Source organism: Mesoplodon mirus (genome assembly GCF_964341445.2).
Source record: "Mesoplodon mirus genome assembly, chromosome: 7".
NCBI lineage: Eukaryota > Metazoa > Chordata > Mammalia > Artiodactyla > Ziphiidae > Mesoplodon > Mesoplodon mirus.
This window is the reverse complement of record NC_138983.1, coordinates 102,433,235-102,448,584: the sequence shown is the minus strand read 5'-3', so window position 1 is coordinate 102,448,584 and position 15,350 is coordinate 102,433,235. Positions and strand designations below refer to the sequence as shown.

The following is a 15,350-nucleotide window of genomic DNA, read 5'->3' as shown; positions in this document are numbered from 1 at the left end:
CCACCCCAGCTGGGAACTGCATCAAGACTTTCAGCTCCGGGCCATTAATGACCTGTGTGGTAACTCCATGTCCCACTTCCAAATATCAAGGGCACAGGTGCTGATTGGCCCAGCTTGGGTTAGAAGAGAAACCTGATTGGTCTGGCTTGGGTAGACTATCTACTGATCAGCCAGTCAGGTGTGGCCAAGAGAGCAGCAGTAGGTAGGGTAAACCTGGTTGGGGAATGTGCATTCTCAGAGAAAGGGGTGTGTGGCTGAGGAGACACCTAAAGAACCATCTAGTTCAAGGAGTGAAGAAAGGACATTGCCATTGTGGGTTGCAATGTTGATATGATAAAGATTAACACGTCCTTTGAAAGACCTCAAATACAGTGGAGCCACATAGGCATTACATTTAACTTATGCAAATTCAAATATTTGTATTCAACCAAAGTATTTTTTTCCCACACAATTTGGCTTCCAAACATGAGCCAGCTACTTAACTACTGCCTGACCAAGTGATCTTTTCTGGTGCTGGAGATTGCTGTTTTGGATTTTGGGGATATGGTACAGTATAAGTAATATGTTCTTTATGGAAAACTGCTGGGATTTTCAAGATTATTTTTAAGGTCAGGTGATGCTCCCCCTTCTCACTGTGTAAGAAGTACCTTTAGTGGAAGATCATGCCAATCATTTTTCCCATTTCCTTCTAGTTTTAATCAGTATAAAGAATGCATTTGGTTTTAAAATATCAAAATACTTTTATTGTGGCTTTTTAAAAATAAAAAATAAATGATATTCATGGCTTCTGGCTCTTCCTCCTGTTTTGTTTGGTGGTCTCTGGCCGTACAAGAAAGGCAGGGAGAGAACAGATGGCTGGAGAGAAGGCAAAAATGAGGGTCTCTTCAAACACCACAGGAAAGGGGTGTGTCCACCTGGGCAGTGTGTGTTCTTTGATGACTGGGTACTTGGTCTGTCCTGATGGCCTGGGACTTGACCTACTGGGCTGTCTTGGTGCGGCAGAATGGGCAGCGTGAGATGGAGTTAGAAACCTGGGTTCCAGCCCCAATTCTTCAATTTACTAGCTGTGTGACTTTAGACGGGCCATTTAACCTCTCTGGGCCTCAGCTTCCTCCTTTGTAAAATGGGGAACATAATGCTATTTACCTCCCAGGGCTTGAGAGAGGATTAGACAAGAAGTGTTTTGAACACCGCAGAGCGCCATATAAACATGACTCACTGTTATGGAAGCGATAAAACTGGCTGCTGTTCACATTTATTATAATCAATTCAGATATAAATGCACTATACCATGGCCCCAACAGCCCTGAGGTTACCATTCTGTCCTGTGGCCCCAGTACACGCCCTGGGTTTTCTCCACTGCGGGCTTCTCAGAGCTCCTTGGAGGTGTGACATTTGGGTTTGTCACTACCCAAACACATAATTGCATCTACCAGGCCTAGGAGTCTGAATTTCAAACTTAGTCTTCATATGCCTGTGTATGTTTACATTCATAATATCTGTGAAAAGAACCCCTCTCCTCACACACTCCAAAATACAGTATTGTGCAAAATACCAGTCTAGGAAGCAACACACTAGGGTAGCAACCTTTAATGTCCTAAAAAAGCATCTTAGTAGTTGGACGCAGAAGAGTTACACTGACTCACGGAGGATCACGCGAGGCCCAGCGGGACGACGTTTCTAGTTCCTTCCACCAGGTTTAGAAAACAGAAGGCTCTGGCTGGATTTGCTGGACATTTCTCTCTTCAGCATCTCCCTTCCTTGGTCCATCTTTGGGGTGCCTTTTCTGGCTCCAACCTACAACAAGCAAGAGCAACAAATGCCCAAACTCTATAATTGTAGGGAGATCCCCAAATATTTCTCAAATGGCATTTTTTTTTACTCAAAATAAAATCTTTGTTGTAAAAAATATTTATATATACACATAGACGTGAGCAAAACGAAGGTAAAATGATCCACCATTATCACACTACCCACAGGTAACCTTATTCACATTTTGGTGTACACTCTTCCAGATACACAGATAACGTTTTCTTCTGACATTTGCATCTTTTTTTGAACCAGGAGTTTCTGATGATAGGCAATTTCATTGGGATGGACTTTCTCTCGAAAAGCTGTTACTGAACTGAATGCCTTATGTCTCTGATGTCTTAGGAGGGTAAAATGCAGCATACTCTAGGGGGTCTGTCTAACCCTTTTCTGAGCACTACTCCTGGATCCAGGCAGCCATGTGTGTGACTCTGTCCCTGGTCATAGCTGATCGGGCACTTGGCACGGGCTGGGCTTTTAAGATGGTCACTCCCAGGATTTGGGTTATGGGTTCTAAGATGCTACTTGCTTCCTGGGCTGGTCCTTTGAACTGGGGGACCATGAGGTCATTCCTTCCTGTCACATGACTGGAGAGAGCAGAGATCAGGGGAGCCACACAGAGACACAGAGAGGAGATACGGCCTATGTGTGCGTGTGCGCATGCTTGTGTGTGTGTAAAAGAGATGATGCCTGAGATCTGATGGCTTACCAGTTCTATTTCGAGGCCAGTCTCTCTTTCAGCTCCCAGTTTTTATGAGGCACTCACCCCTATATCCTTAAAAAAGCCCCCTCCACCCCCCCTTTTTTTTTTGCGGTACACGGGCCTCTCAGTGTTGTGGCCACTCCCGTTGCGGAGCACAGGCTCCGGACGTGCAGGCTCAGCGGCCATGGCTCACAGGCCCAGCCGCTCCGCGGCATGTGGGATCTTCCCAGACCGGGGCATGAACCCGTGTCCCCTGCATCGGCAGGCGGACTCTCAAACACTGCGCCACCAGGGAAGCCCAAGGCCCACTCTTGGGGAAGGAGTCGCCCAAGTTACACTTGGCAAGGAACCTGGAGGAAACCTTTCTGTACTGAGGAGATCTTAGACACCAAACTTCTAAGCTCAGGCTGGAGGGCAGGGAGAATGGGAAGTTGGCTCTTTGCTCTTAGCCGAAGCACCATCTGCCCCGCTTCTGTTAAAGCCAGAGGCAGCGTGAAGTTCCAGGGGGTCTCACATCTCAGAGAAGCACAATGTTCCCACAACATCCGGGGCCCATCCCAATATCTCCTCTGCCATTTCACATCCGCAGGTGGTCCTCAGACAAAACCTAGATGTAGGGCAGTTTCTGCCTCCTCCCAGCTCAGTCATATATGTGAGTGAATAAGTAACAAACTTCCAGTCGTTTCCACTTTGCAGGGTGGCAAACGTCTCAGATCAAGTGGGGCCCTCAGGATGCTCTCTATCCTCTTAACATCCTGCTCTGGGGAGTAACCACCTTCTGGTCTTAGCACAAGGATGCTGGTTGAGAAGCTTCTATTTTTCAAATATATCCCTCACCTAGAATATCTTCGTTTCTTCCCATGATAATTTGGTTGCCTCAGCATGACTGTGGCCTTTTATCAAACTTGAATGTCTCCTCTCTCATATTCAACCAAAATGTGTTTGGCTTTCTAGCTTCCTGAGAGCTCGCCTCTACTGTCTGCAAAGTGGGAACGTGGACTGGCTTAATTCCAGTTCCAGGGCTGATTTGTCAATGGCAATGTTTCAACATGTTCAAGATTTCATAGTCTTAATTCTCAACTTTGAAGAGAATTCTAGAGGATGCTTCCTTGAAATTTAAGAGAAATACCACTGGAAATGTATCAGGTTTATTACCTGGAGGTTTCTAACCTAAAGGAGGAAAAGCTAGCACTCACCTGGGTGTCAGATCTGCACTGATTCCCAGCTCTCCTACTGAGCTGTGTGGCTCTGGACAAAGAAAGTCTCTGAGCCTCAGACACCTCATCTGTAAATTGGGTATAATAACAACACCCACCCCATAGGGTTGTTGTGAAGCTTAAAAGAGATACTGCACGTCGAGTGTTTGGCTCTGTGCCCGGCACATGTCAAATGCTCAATACATAATAGATGTGGGATAACTGTCCACTGGGCTTCCTGCTGACGTTCTAGGGTTTTCTCTCTTCTCTCTTCTGGCTCACCTGGAAATGTGAGTTCTGCATCTTTGAGTTCTTCATCAGCTCTCCAAACATTCGTCTCTTTAACACAGAAAGAATATTGACAAAATTTAGCGTATGTTCTTCTTTGCCTTTTGCATCAGAGAAAAATGGATTTTTCTCAACTTTCAGATGCTACCCATTTGGATGGAATGTTGAGCCTTCCTAGGTGAGGAGGTGAGGATAGAGGTCTGCAGAAGGGGGTGTGGCTTTGGGGCAACGCTACACTGTCCTGCTGCACCTTTTAGGGAATCTCTGTTCCAGATTCCAGCAGAGAAGGAGGTGGTCAACCAAGAAGGCTATGAAGGATACTGTATTCTTCTTGGAGGACAGATCTGCTTTAGCTGGAAGCAGAGCCTCCTAGATCAGTGGAAGAGGCTGTAGATGTCCAGTGGCTTTCCACCCAGTGGAAATGTTGAAAGTCCCAGTGGCTAACCTCCCTGGCAGGGACTACAGGGGCCTGTTGGGAAGCCAGCATCACTGAAAACCTGGAGCTTGCCGCTCCCCTGGGGTTTGATTACTATTGCTGACCCTGATCTGCTCAAGACCCTGCACCTCAGGGGCAGCTCATCAAAGAAAGAGCATCCCCTAGGCACTGGAGACACAAAAGTGAGAGGGAACTGGGGTCTCCCTTGCAGACTGACACTCCGCAGGTGAATGTGCAGTGGTGTCAGGAAGGAGACGTTCTCCTAGAGCCCTGAGCATCCACTGGGGTCGCCAACCTGATTCCTACAGCGGCCAGGAAAAGAAGTGGGTGAAGTGAGCTGGGGTGGTGGTGGACAGCAGCAAACACACGAGCCCAGGGCCTTTCTAAGGGGCCTGGAAGATGGAGGCTTGTGATGGTGGCTTGTGGGTCTGTGGGCCTAGGGTCGCCAGATCTCCCAAGTTTCCCAGAGAAGCTGGAAATCCAGAGTATTCCAGGAAACTGCCCTATTTTGAAATGTAACTTAAAAAAAAATCCCATGAGCCAAATGGAATATATCTGTGGGCTGCCATCTTGCGACACCTGCTTCAGAACCTCCCTGCTTGGTGTCTAGTTGGTGCTCAGTAAATGTTGGAGGGGTTGCCAGATAAAATACAGGATGCCCAGTTAAATCTGAATTTCAGAATGAAGCCAACAAATTTGTGAGTGTGAATATGCCCCGTGTAATAGTTAGGACATTTATACTGAATAGCTTTTGTTGTTTATCTGAAATTAAAATTTAACTGGGCATCGTGTTTTTGGTTTGTTTGTTTTCCCCTAAATCTGGCAACCCTACCGGGTAGTCACAAAACTCAGGGAGGAAATAAGGCTGTCTTTTGGGACAGGGCATAGGTGCTTACAAGACTCTTCCATTCTCCCAGAAGGATGCTAACTCTACCCTCAGAGGACTGTCTGTGAAGGCTGATGGGCCCGTATTGAACTGACAGTTGCCCTCCAGGCATTTTCCGTGGAGAAGGCCTCGAGCCTGCAGCCACTCAGTATTTATCACAAACTCAGTTGAGACAATCACTATCCAAATTCCCAGATATTATAAAGCAGGGGTTAGTTTTAAACCAACAGCCATCTTCTCTCCCACCCCATCCCCCGCCTTTTTTTTTTGCAGAACCGTTTATCCAAGCAAAATCCCATGAGGAACTTGGGGTATAAGATAATGGAGAGCTTCTCTGGCGGGAGAAAGGTGTGTGTGCTTTGAGAGTCACACCTTTCCATGGCACCCAAAGGCTCCAGGGAACCCCAGTTTGAACATTGCTGCAAAATTCCTTCCTGGATTAAGTTCCGTCAGTGGGCAACTGGGCACTGAAGGGCAGAGCCTGGCCCCTGTGCACCTGCTTTTCCTGAACTTTACTGAACACACTGGGATGTGATGAAGGGGGTGCGGGAGGGTCTTTTTCTTTAGCCTTCTTCTATCCGTATGCTGCATAGGCCTGGCCACATGGTTCTACTTCATCATTGTGGGCGGAAGAGTACCACCCCAAGCCCCTCCCATCCCACGCTCCTCCTACACAACATCTACCAATTGTGGGGCTTCCCTGGTGGAGCAGAGGTTGAGAGTCCGCCTGCCGACGCAGGGTTCGTGTCCCGGTCCAGGAGGATGCCACATGCCGCAGAGCGGCTGGGCCCGTGAGCCATGGCCGCTGAGCCTGCGCGTCCGGAGCCTGTGCTCCACAACGGGAGAGGCCACAACAGTGAGAGGCCTGCGTACCGCAAAAACAAACAAACAAACAAACAAAACACAGAAGTGGCACGGAGGAAGCCAGAATCTTGAGAATACCTGGGCCCAAGGAAATCTTGGAAGATAGTGAGTTAAAGAGAATAGTGAGGATAATGACGATGGTAGGAGAGGGTGAATGCTTTGTGGTCCTATGTGCTAAGGCTTTTGTATACAAGCTCCAATTGGGAAGGCTACGAGCTAGGTGCCATTTTTATTCTCATCTTAAAGAAGAGGGATCCGAGCTAATTAAGCAGAGGGAAGGTTAGGGGCTTTTCCTGGCTGAGACCACAAGGCAAAGTGGTGGTCACGCCCCCTAGCCAGGACTTGATTGGCTGGAGATTTGATTGGCAGGAGAGCTGAGCGGCTTCTCCTGCCAGAAGCAGCCGGTGCCCTTCAGCCTTTCTTCCACTTCAAGCCCTAAGAAAGGGCTTGCGTGCTTCCCAAGTGGCAACTTCTGTGCATTTAAAAATTTCCTCTTGAAAATCCCAGCCTTAGCCCTTTCACAAAAGGTATCTGGGTCCTTTCTTGGCCGTGGCCTAGTCGTATTCACCAAAGAGAAGAGCGCGTCCCATAAGAGCTGGCAGCTTTGGGAGGACCGGGGAAGGCGTCAGCTGGCAGGAAGCTCCCTGAAAGAAATAGAGGAATCCCCACCCATCCATGAGCTGCCTATTCTTCCCCCTTAGAAACGGGGCTTGTGATGTGCCAGGCACTGCAGGCATTTTGCCATTTAACCCTCCCACTGCCCCACGGAGTAGGCCCCTTGCTAACAGTTTTGGTTGCTTTTGTTGAGGAACCTGGGATACAGAGGTCAAGCCACTTACTCAGGGTCATTCGGGGCAGCGGTGGGGCTTGACCCCTATTTGTTTGACTCCAAATCTGGCCTCTGAACTCTGAGAGACACTGCCGGCTTCTTGGGTGATGTGGGAAGTGGATTCGAGTGAGCACGGCCTGGGCCGCGGTTCCCGTCCCTCTGCCACATGGACAGAGCCACAGACCCAGTTCGCTGTGAAGGCCCAGCATCTTATACCAAGTCTCATTTTCACAGCCAGCGATATTAGTGTGGAAATAGGACTTTTGATTCTTGAAAGGTCTGCTTGGTGAATAGATGGTCAAAAATTAAAACTACAAACTCCATTTTTTTTTGGGGGGGGGCAATTCTGAGGCTAAAGATGTGTAATTTCATCTCAGTGCTTCAACACTGCCACCTCTGTGAACGGGTGAAGAGTTTCAAAGTTTCATACAGGAGGCTAAAAACCTAAGGCTCCTTGTGAAAATACTAAGTGTAAAACTTAGAAAAGAGGAATTCTACTTTCTGTTAATTTCTGCTTAAAGACAACGAAGATATACTCCCTGGAAGGAACAGATGCCAAGACAGATATATACAAGTGCCCTTTAGGATCCAGCAAAACTTTAAAATGTATTATTGTTTTCTTCCTGACAAACAGGCTGGCCTGTCCCTTGCACTGTGTATGAATGAGGCAGCCCATGAATAATGCATGTGAAGCCTGATTATGTAAATCCTCAGGTTTTCAGTACATGACAATGGCTTTTTTTGGGCCCTTCTCTGTCCCATTCTGTGGTCTGGTGTCTCTGCTTTGGGGCCTAGTCTGCCAAGCCCTGGGGGTGGGGGCGGCATTTCGGGGAGGGGTGAGCTCTCCAGAGGGCACATCAAAGGGAAAGTCACAACTCTGTCACTGGCCCAGCTCTCCCTGGCATTGCTTGGTGTGAAAGGAAACTGTCCTCTGCCTGAGGCAGCCCGATGACACATGCAGACTAAGGCCTGTGATGTTTAATTCACAGCAGTGAGCACTGGAAACACCGCATCCAGGCTCCCTCAGAGCAGGACAGCCACTTTTCATTTCTGGGGCTCTAAGCCAGAGAGCCTGTTGTCTGGAAACCTATTGCCTGGAAGGTTCGCAGGATGGAGGGCAGGCTTCTGCAAGGAACTATCTGACCATCACCTCCTGGTTGAGGAGAAGGGCACCCTTCTATGACCTTGGCCTCCTTAGAGCTCATGCAGTCAACAAACACACAGATGCAAATACACACACATGCAAACACACAGCACATACTCACATGTACACACATACACGCAAGCATGCGTGTACAAATACACAGCCCCAAGTCAGAAAGACTGGAGTACTATTCTGGCTACTCAGAAGAGCAAACCCAAATCTTTATTCTCAGAGAGCTTATTCCTCGGTGTATCCCTGGCACCTGGCAGAACAATGAAAATCAGAAGCGCCGCCTTTAAAAACACTCGGGCTGTTCACTCAACTGATTGTGGTCATCATTGCAGGAGGCAGGGAAGTCAGATCATGATGCTGGACACCCTTAAGCTCAGTACAGTGCTGTGTGTCAACTATGTCTCAATAAAACTGGTAGAAAAAATAGTTATCTGGATAGAAAAAACAAGATAAAATACACGAATTATCAAAAGTTAAAAAAATACAGACGAGCTAGACTATGAGTCTCAGAAAGCACTGTTCACAACAGCCAGGACATGGAAGCAGCCTAAATGTCGATGGAGGAGTGGATAAAGAAGATGTGGTACAAATATACAGTGGAATACTACTCAGCCATAAAAAAGAGCGAAGTAATGCCATTTGTAGCAACATGGATGGACCTAGAGACTATCATACTATGTGAAGTAAGTCAGACAAAGACAAATATCATATTATATCACTTATATGTGGAATCTAAAAAAAATGATACAAATGAGCTTAGTTACAAAACAGAAAGAGACTCACAGACTTTGAAAACAAACTTATGGTTACCAAAGTGGAAATGTGGTGGGGAGGGATAAATTAGGAGTTTGGGTTTAACATATACACAATATTATATATAAAATATATAATCAACAAGGACCTACTGTATAGCACAGGGAACTCTACTCAATATTCTGTAATAACTTATATGGGAAAGAATCTGAAAAAGAATAGATATATGTATATGTATAACTGAATCACTTTGCTGTACACCTGAAACTAACACAACTCTGTAAATCAACTATACTCCAATATAAAATAAAAATTAAATTAAAAAAAAAGAAAGTTAAAAAAAATAGAGGCAAGCTAGACTGAGTCTCAGAGAGGTTAAGCTAACACATATATATGGAATCTAAAAAAAAAAAAAAAAAAGAAGGTTCTGATGAACCTAGGGGCAGCCCGGAATAAAGACACAGATGTAGAGAATGGACTTGAGGAAATGGGGAGGGGGAAGGGTAAGCTGTGATGAAGTGAGAGAGTGGCATGGACATATATACACTACCAAATGTAAAATAGAAAGCTAGTGGGAAGCATAGCACAGGGAGATCAGCTCATTGCTTTGCGACCACCTAGAGGGGTGGGATAAGGAGGGTGGGAGGGAGACGCAAGAGGGAGGGATCTGAGGATATACATATGCATATAGCTGATTCACTTTGTTACACAGCAGAAATGAACACAACACTGTAAAGCAATTATACTCCAATAAAGATGTTAAAAAAAAAAAAGCTGCCTGAAGTCACACAGTAAATGGCAGAACAAGAGTCTAAACCTAAGTCTGCCTAATGCTAAAGCTATTCTGCCACCTTCCTTTGCAATGAGCGAATGCATTCTGTGCTGCCTGGATCCCACTGGGACCTCAGTTGGCTGTTTCTAAAGGGAGCTGAGGGGCAGCCTCAGAGGCTCTGCTCCGAGCAGGGACCTCTCCCCTTCTGCTGCCTGATCGCCCTGGTGACCCTCTTCTCCTGGTGCAGCCGCTCTTCCATGTGCGCCAGGGCCTCCTTCAGCAGCGCCTTTTCTTCGGCCTCTTTGCAGATGTCGTCCTTCAGCTTTGCCACCTGTGACTGGTACATCTGAACCGACACTTTGCTCTGCCTGAGCACACAGGAGAGACAAAGTCTCTTTTCTCCTCAGCTTTCTCACTCACCACCAATGCTCCCGACCTGGGAGATCCTCAGAACACTTCCATATATGCCTGGCTTCGCGGTTTCCTTACAAGTTGGGGGAAGGCTGAAGATGTGGGGACTAGAGGGCAGAATAAATAGCCCATTGGCTGTGGACGTGCAGCATGAAGGGGGTAACGGTTATGCTACCAGCCCCTCCCAATTTCCCAGAGAGGGTGGGGGAACGGATACCACTGAAAATACGATGGAATTACGAAAAGCACACACATGGTGAAACATCAGACACATTTATAAAAGGTGCACCTTATTCCTTAACAGTAGGGTACTTTAACTGCTGCTTTCTTGCCCAGAGACTTGGGTCCATCAGGCCCTGAGTCACCATCCCGCCTGCCCCCCTCCACACCCAGGCCTCTGTCTTCTTGTTCTGGTCCCTACGGGTCTGCAGCTGCACCGAGGTTTAGCCTGGAGAATGGAGGCCTGGGCCTTTTGCCGGAGACATGGGCCATATTTGAGCTGTTCAATGTCCTTCTCGTATCGTCTCAAAAGCTCTTCTTTTCTCTGCAGCTGGTTCTTGAGTAGGGTGATCTTATCAAACACCAGGTACAGGTCTCTTTGTCGAAGCTGGTAGACTCTCTCCCTCTCTTTTGGGGAGAGGTGTTTCATGGACACGTGACCTGACATACCTTTGATGTTCATCAAAGTCCCGAGGGTTTTGCTCATGTCCATGTACTATGAGAAAGCATTTCGCAGGTAAGAGGCCTGGCCCAAGACCGCTGGTGGCCCCTTTGAGGAGGCAAACGTCTAATTCTGTTTCATTCATTTTCTGCAGTTGCAGAGAAGAAACACATGCTTTGCAAATGAGTGCATTTGGGGCTTTTAGTAGGACTTTCATTTTCCCCCGCATCCATTTACACTATGCCTTTTTGAGAATTGGGGGGAAGTGGGGAGGGGGAATGACAACAGACATAAACATTCATTCTTACTACCCAGTCTTGCAAGGAATTGGGCTCTGCAATTTCCAGCCCATGCTGGGATAGGAGATGGGTCTCGTGGAGCTACTGTAACAACTAAACATGTATGTGAGGTTGATGTTTAAACTATCTGCAGGGCACGCAGGTTTGGACAGGAGGGGACTGATGCTGGGTATACCTACCAGCTTTTCACTAAGATCTAAAGCCTCAGCCACATCCATTTTCCTTAACTTCTCAGAGACCATGATGGACCCTGGGCTGGAAAGGCCATTTTGAGGCTGAAATAAAAAAAAAGAAGAAAAACTCTCTTGGCATTCCATTATGATTTTCTACATCCAGAAGAATAACCCAAAGAATAATGGAAGAACTGGAAAGATACTAAAGAATAATTTGAGAGAGTTAATTTTTTTAACATCTTTATTGGAGTATAATTGCTTTACAATGGTGTGTTAGTTTCTGCTGTATCAAAAAGTGAATCAGCTATACGTATCCATATATCCCCATATCCCCTGCCTCTTGCGTCTCCCTCCCACCCTCCCTATCCCACCCCTCTAGGTAGACACACAGCACCGACCTGCTCTCCCTGTGCGATGCAGCTGCTTCCCACGAGCTATCTATTTTACCTTTGGTAGCGTGTGTGTGTATATATGTCCATGCCAAGAGAGTTGGTTTTAAATCCAGTCTGACTCTGTGAACTGCTTTCTATATGACTGTGTTCCTACCCCTTCAGAGCACGACTGCCTTTGAAATGATGCATCACTTGTGCCGTTCTTTGGCCACCGTCTCGTCTGTCTTCCCTTTAGGCCAGTGGTTCTCAACCGGGGGTGACTCTGTCCACCCTACCCCCTCCAGGACATTTAGCAATGCCTGGACACATTTGTGGTTGTCATAATTGCTGCTGGCGTCTAGTGGGTAGAGGACAAGGATGCTGCTAAACACCCCATGATGCATAGGGCAGTCTCCCAAACAAAGAGTTACCTGGCTCAAAAAATCAGTACCGCTGATGTTGAGAAGACAAGCTCCAGAAAAATGGGGACCATGCGGCTTTTGCTCACTATCTCCCTCCTTGTGCCCAGCATGGCACCTGGCACCGAGTGGTGCATAGTGGGCATGTTTGTGGAATGAACGAATGAAGGTTAAGTGGAAAATAGCCTCCCTCCTTTTTATTAAAGGAATCTCATTTCTGTGCAGCAGAAACCATACCCTCACAAAATTTGGCCCAACCTTCTCCTAGTTCTGGAACCTGGTGGGTGAGCATCACTTCAGACCCTTTCCAGAGACAATGCAGATAGTGTTTGCAGCTGCATCTCCCTAAGACCCCAACCAGCCAGCTGGCTGCTGGAAGCCCAAATGACTGCATGGAATGGCCACCAGTCTGAATAGGTTACCCGATCTGAACGACTACAAATAACCCTAATAAGCCTCCTTAAAAAATAAATTGGCTTTTAATGCTTGCCATGAGCATCTCTTAGCCCTAGCATTTGTTGGCACTACCCTGAAAACCTCTGAGATTAAAAACAAAACAACTAAAAAACTATAATGGCCCCCAAAGTGACTGTGATAGATAAGAGTGGACATATTTGTCTATGTATCTATGGAGATGAGAATAAAAGAGGGTATCTGAAGATGACAATAAACCGGGCAGATCTGCTGCAAAAAGAACCTGAGATGCTGCTCAGTGTCTTCAGCTACCCTGAGCTGCTTCCTCTGTACCTCTCCAGACGCCCACTCTTTTCCTGAGGGGAGGGTCACTAAGGAAGAGCCTGGGCTACAGGATCCAAGCACACAGTCCCCACCCGGTCTCTGCAGGCTAGCAGACACACCACCAGGGACACACCCCTGGTGTGTCTTCAATCATTATTCTGTGACCTTGGGTGAGGTACTTGACCTCCTGAAGTCTTACTTTTTCTTATCTGTTAAATGGGGACAATAATAGTAACTATGACACAAGGCTGCTACGATCGTTCAATGACATAAGGCATGGAGCCGGCTGAGCTCAACGCCTGGCACACAGTAAGCAGTTCACAGATGTCAGCTATTCTTCCTCCTGCTCTTTCATTTAATTACTGCCAACCTTGGAGGATTGAGAGTTAGGAGGTTTCCTGCTCTGTGGTGTCAGTGGTGGGATGAGGGCTTGTTGCCAAGGAGAAGGTCTTGGAAGCAGGACCATCAGGACGTGAGATCCAGCTGAGCTCCCCACCTGGAGACGGTCCCTCTACTCCCAACCTCAGAGAAGGAAGGTTCGATTTTATCAGGAAGACCAACACGTTTCTGAAGACTCACATCTCTAGACGTGTGAGCAAATGTCTAGAAAAATTGTAGGAGAAAATGCTGGTACAGAGAGGATGGCTTTATTATGTTTTCCAAAAGCTGGTTTAGACCAGCTGCCACAGCAAGCCACGCTGACCTGAGCTGTCCATTGTCATGTGTCAGTCAAACACCCGATCAAACATCCATTTAGGATACAGGGCACCTTCAACCTAACAATCAAATTACTTCTGAAAATCCTGGAAAACACAAACTATGCTCCCTAAGAAAGGAAGGTTTTCTTGGATAATACTCTTTAAATACTGTTTGACAATAATAACTATCATCTATTAAAGTGCTCGCTATGAGCTAGGCACTGGGATAAGCACTTTACATAATGATCTCCTTTAATTTTTCCATCATCATTTTACAGCTGGGAAATTGAAGTCCCAGAAAGGTTAGGAGGCTGCCCAAGGTCACAGAGCTTGCAGAGCTGGGATTAGGACACAGGTCTCTGATTCTAGAACTTGTGTCTTCTTAATCATCATGGCTCCCTTCTGCTGCCCTTTATGTGTTCATGTTTTTCAGTTTATAGCAAAAAGCAAATGTTAGGCAAGCTCATGACATACTGTTGTACATTAGCTTGTTGGATATTTTCTGCAGAATACAACATGTGATGTGAAAAGGAGGGCCCAGAGATTGACCTGGCCAGCATCAGTGCAATGCTATATCATGCTGTACATGATGGCAAGCCGCCTTTCTATTCAAACATTGGATCGGTGGTACGGCCAGGCACCGATCAGTCCATACAGGTGTTAGCCCATCAGGGAGGACCTGGCCTCGAACCAATGATGTATACAGTGGTGCCAGGGCACACGGCTCATGTCTGTCCTCATGCCCACCCTCCCCACGTGTCAGTCAATGCAGAGACAAAGTTTCTTTGGTTACCGTTCCGATCTCTACTCTTGAAAAAGGTGGCAAGTCAGGTTTTACATCCAATATTTTCTGAACATTTTTTTCCATCCCGAGGGTCTTTAAGTCTAGAAATGATCCATCCATGTGGTCCTTGTGATCTATAAAAGAAATAATTTACACTCAAAAGAAAGGCTCAGGAAGAAGTTACTGCATGTAAAAGTCACAGCTGCTATTTACTGGACACTTACCACAGGCCAGTACTAATTAGCTCACCATCCTCCCTTGGCAGGTGAGGTATCGAGGCCCAGAGAGGTGAAATGACTTGTCCAAGGCCACACAGCTCATATGAGGCTGCAGCCTCCCAGGGCGGGGGCACTGAGGGGGAACCTTCGGCCACGGGTGTGAGGATGGACTTGAACCCAGGCTTCTGTGTCCTAGCCCAGGGCTCCACCCAGCAGCAAGCTTGGCTTCTTGAAAGCCCTATTCCCTCTAAACACGGTATTTATCCTGGGAAGTTCCCCAAGGTTGGTCCTTGCACAGCATCCGTCTATGAAAAAGTCCCAGGGGAGGCGCCATCATTCACCTGGTGTGATCACTGCTTGGCTGAGGCCCCACTGGGCGTGGGCACGCATGGGTATGCAGAGTTGGAGGGGATGGCATGTCAGAATGGAAGAGGTGGTTGGGTGAATGATGCCTCCCCCCCAAAGATGTCTGGGTCCTAATCCTTAGAGCCTATGAACATTACCTGACAGGGCAGAAGGACCTTTGCAGATGTGATGAAGGTAAGGATCTTGAGATGCGGGCTTATCCTGGATTAGCTGGGGGGACCCAATATAGGTGCATGGGTTCTTACAAGAAGCAGACACAGGGAGTCTGACTACAGACAGACAGAGACGGTGATGTGACAGAAGCAGAGAGTTGAAGGTGCTCCTCTGCCGTGAGCCAAGGAAAGCGGGGAATTTTTATTTCCTCGCCTTTTCCAGTCTAGAGACTAGAAAAGGCAAGGAAACGGATTCTTTCCTAGAGCCTCCAGAAGGAACCAGCCCCTTGCCTTTACCTTAGCGAAACTGATTTTGGACCTTTGGCCTCCAGAACTGTAAAAGAATAAATATGAGTTGTGTTAAGCCC

The 15,350-nt window shown here is 47.1% G+C and overlaps 1 protein-coding gene across 1 annotated transcript in view; it reads right to left on the bottom strand.

The window, feature by feature from the left end:
* Nucleotides 1-1,680: 1,680 nt before the first annotated feature.
* The window catches only part of LOC309808914 (forkhead-associated domain-containing protein 1-like), a gene marked incomplete at both ends in the record, with an annotated part of 101,103 nt that continues 87,433 nt past the window's right edge, over nucleotides 1,681-15,350 (bottom strand). The window contains 4 exons of the mRNA XM_082629482.1: nucleotides 1,681-1,797; nucleotides 9,895-10,060; nucleotides 10,598-10,818; nucleotides 11,243-11,332. Coding sequence (XP_082485608.1) covers nucleotides 1,681-1,797; nucleotides 9,895-10,060; nucleotides 10,598-10,818; nucleotides 11,243-11,332 — 594 coding nt within the window. The remainder of the gene's footprint in view (nucleotides 1,798-9,894; nucleotides 10,061-10,597; nucleotides 10,819-11,242; nucleotides 11,333-15,350) is intronic.